We start from the raw sequence: 3,193 nt of genomic DNA, 5'->3' as shown, positions 1-3,193 counted from the left end.
TTAACCGGGTACATGTTACCATGGAAACAAAAAACAAACGTCTGTATGTTTCTATCGAATTAGGTGAGCCCAGAAAATACAAATGTCACACCGTTGATTATCACATAATACTTTTGATCTTATTTTTTATTAACATTACTGTCCACTTGTACACAAAGTAATTTTAAAATGTGGACCTTTTAAACGTGAAAAACTTTCGTTGGACGTATTTTCTTGTAAAGTTCATATTTACTGAGATATCGCACTTTGACGCACTAATGAGCAACCCTGTATAATGATTTCCTTTATTAAAAACATAATCCTTAACATTGATAAACCTAAAATAAAATATTCTAAAATCAAAAACAAAACATGGGTCAGAAGTAACTACTTAAAGAACAAAAAACTGATAATAATAATTCAGGTTACAAGTTACTGTTATTTTAGCGATTACGTTAAATACCCACCAACCCTACTCGGAATATTGACGTGGATACAGGAAAACTTCCATATTAGTGCTAAGCTTTCAGAACCGATTTTAATCCCTTCTGAAAGTTGTTTATAACCAGATTGTTCAGACACAAAAGAGACATTAAACCATATTCAACTGTTGGCTCTGAACATTTCAATTACAACCACTTGCTCGGAAATAAACCAAATAAAAATAACAACAATTCTTACCTGGCATCCAGCCGAGAGTAACACTAAACTCCGTGGATGATCCTGATAAATTGTAGGGTGCATGTGGTTGAGTGCCTTCCACCACCAGTTGAGTGGAAAAAACGATAGAAGCGACCTCATTGGTGGCTACGCACTGGTAGAACCCAAAGTCCGATCGGCGCAAACCCTCAATGGTCAAGTTACCTCCATCCATTTTTAGGCGGTCCTTCGGCAGAGGAGAACCTGAAAACGGATATTAATAAAGTTTCCCAATATTTCCCATAGTTCATGCGAGGCACGCAAACATCAGCAGATGTAAATTGAAATTTTAATTATAACTTTATCCGACAAGTTTTGAGTAAAGATTATGCTGAACGATTTGTCAGAGTTGCCGCTTGCAGTTTGTTTGAATTCTACTCCAATTAGTTTCATATTCATGAGAATTGTTGCTACATTTTTGCATTTGGATACATTTTTTATACACTGTGTCCGAGTCAAGTAGTGAGCAAAGAAAGTGATTATCACGTGGAAAAGGCGTGAGGGCGTAACGCCAAGGTTAGTAATTTTATCGCGATATGTTGACGTGACAAACCATGATTCAATAAATTCTTCTTTTCTTGGATATTTCGCTGCAAAATGTTTGTATTTTAAAGATAACATTTCCTCACCGGTCCATAACCGGTTGCTAGAGTGCTTTTATTTCGCAACAAAGAACGAATTATTTATCAGAAGGTTAACACAGATGTCACCTAGACGGTACCCGAAGACGCACTTAGGCTCAAATTGCAAGAGAAAATTATTTCTTTACACCACTGATTTGTGTTATTTGCATTATACATGGAACATATTTAGAATGTGGAGTCGAATTCAAAAATGAGATAATATATAGGGTGTTCCATTTAAAATAAGCAAGTTGATTGCTACTTCCGGTATAACGGGAAGTGTGGCCATCTTGAAAATATTTAGATAGCTTGCTCCCAATGACTTCCGTACACTGTCCAATTTTCAAGTTTCATTCAAGAAGAAGAAGAAGAAGAAGAAGAATCATTCGACTTACCATCTCTCTTTTGCCATTGTATGGTCGGCTTCTTGGTGCTTTCAGCTCCAACAGCATCGCATTGCATTTCGACAGTTTCTCCCACTTTCTTCTGGTACATTGCCTCAGGCTGTATAGTGAAAATGGGAGGTTTCTTCACTATAACCTCCATTGGCCCCGAAGCGCCTTTGGTGCCATGTGCATTGTAGGGAGTGCACGTGTACTGACCCTAGTAGTCAACAGTTAAAAACCGACTGCACAAAACTTAACCTGCGGATCTACCTGATGGTTTTCGTTAACTCTAGTGAATAGTAAGGAGCCGTTGTTCATCACCACGACATCCCTTATCTGATATGGCTCGAGTACGCGCTGACTCTTCGTCCAAGTCACATATTGCAGTGGGGGGTTGGATTTGATGTAGCACTGTATGACGCCAGCCAATCGGAAGGGCAGGTATTGTACAGTGGGAGTGAATGTTACTCGTGCCGGGTCTATGGAAGAAGTTTAAATAGAAGCATTTCCAACGGGAGTAGATTTAAAGAAACGCCATTTTTATCATCATATTGTATCGTGGCTGGCCGGGTATCAAACTCTTTATTCAGCTTCCAACTTTTATTCAACTCGGTATAACTTTAAATACGGAACAGGAACAAACTAACATCAAAATTACCGTCAACTTCAGAAACAATAACAATAACAGACGGAAAACTCGCTCTTCCGACTCGGGGGGTTTAACCTCTTCTGCACCCGGTCGCTCCTGTCACTTCACTCTCTCCTGTTTCGTTCTCGTCGTCGCTTATATAGTGTCCTCCAGGTAACCCAGATGGTTCTCGAAATCTCCAGAACAGGTGCGAAACTTCCCGCTTGTCCGTGTCATATTTGACAGTAAATGGGGCGCAAATGGGGCTCCCATTTACTGAAATACCATGAATTTCGATCCCCCCATTAAAAACGTGCGTACCCCAGGCCATTTCCGTTACACTGCCCCCCTTCTAAACCCTGATAGTCCCGATTAGGTAATTCCTGGATCATGGTTATATCTGGCCAAACGGTGAATGTGGACAACTTTAAATTTTCCCTGAGGGCTCTTCTGATTGCTCATCAACAGTTCAACGCCGCCGACGTCGCGCGGTATTTCGCTGGTGTTCGCTTGGCGCACCACGTTGTCCATCCATTGCATCAGCGTCCTCACCAGGTTGAAGAACTTGAACAGATCGCCAGTATCGGCCAGTTTCCTCTGCGCTGCTCGCAAACCATTTGGAAACTGGCCCACGCAGACACCACTTTTTGTTCTCTATTTGTAATCTCTTTCGCTCTGTCGCCCGCATAGCTGGCTTGAAGCATGGCCGATTCCGCTTAGATCTGTTGCACTTGGTTCTGAAGCGCCTGCAGGTCTTGCATGAAGTTCTGATGTTTGCGCTGCAGCGTTGAAACAGAACCAGCATCTCGGCCCAGTTCGTCCGACATGGCAACCTGCTTCTCCAAAATGCGACTGAGTACATCCTTGCAGTCGTGGAA

The 3,193-nt window shown here is 41.5% G+C and overlaps 1 protein-coding gene across 12 annotated transcripts in view; it reads right to left on the bottom strand.

Annotated features, from left to right (window-relative positions):
- The window catches only part of LOC109546943 (protein turtle), a 129,394-nt gene that overhangs the window by 18,773 nt on the left and 107,428 nt on the right, over positions 1-3,193 (bottom strand). For all 12 annotated transcript variants that reach the window (XR_007280310.1, XR_007280309.1, XM_048661022.1 and 9 more), the window contains 3 exons: positions 1,958-2,166; positions 1,697-1,904; positions 661-882 (listed from right to left, as the gene is read on the bottom strand). Coding sequence is in view for 10 of the 12 variants with exons in the window: in XM_048661022.1 (XP_048516979.1) it covers positions 661-882; positions 1,697-1,904; positions 1,958-2,166 (639 nt within the window). In the remaining 2 variants the exon portion in view is untranslated. The remainder of the gene's footprint in view (positions 1-660; positions 883-1,696; positions 1,905-1,957; positions 2,167-3,193) is intronic.

The sequence above is a fragment of the Dendroctonus ponderosae genome, unplaced genomic scaffold (assembly GCF_020466585.1).
Source record: "Dendroctonus ponderosae isolate FM_Combo_2020 unplaced genomic scaffold, Dpon_F_20191213v2 Dpon_F_20191213_1, whole genome shotgun sequence".
Lineage (NCBI taxonomy): Eukaryota > Metazoa > Arthropoda > Insecta > Coleoptera > Curculionidae > Dendroctonus > Dendroctonus ponderosae.
The sequence above is the reverse complement of the archived record's forward strand: the minus strand, read 5'-3'. Positions and strand labels throughout refer to the sequence as shown.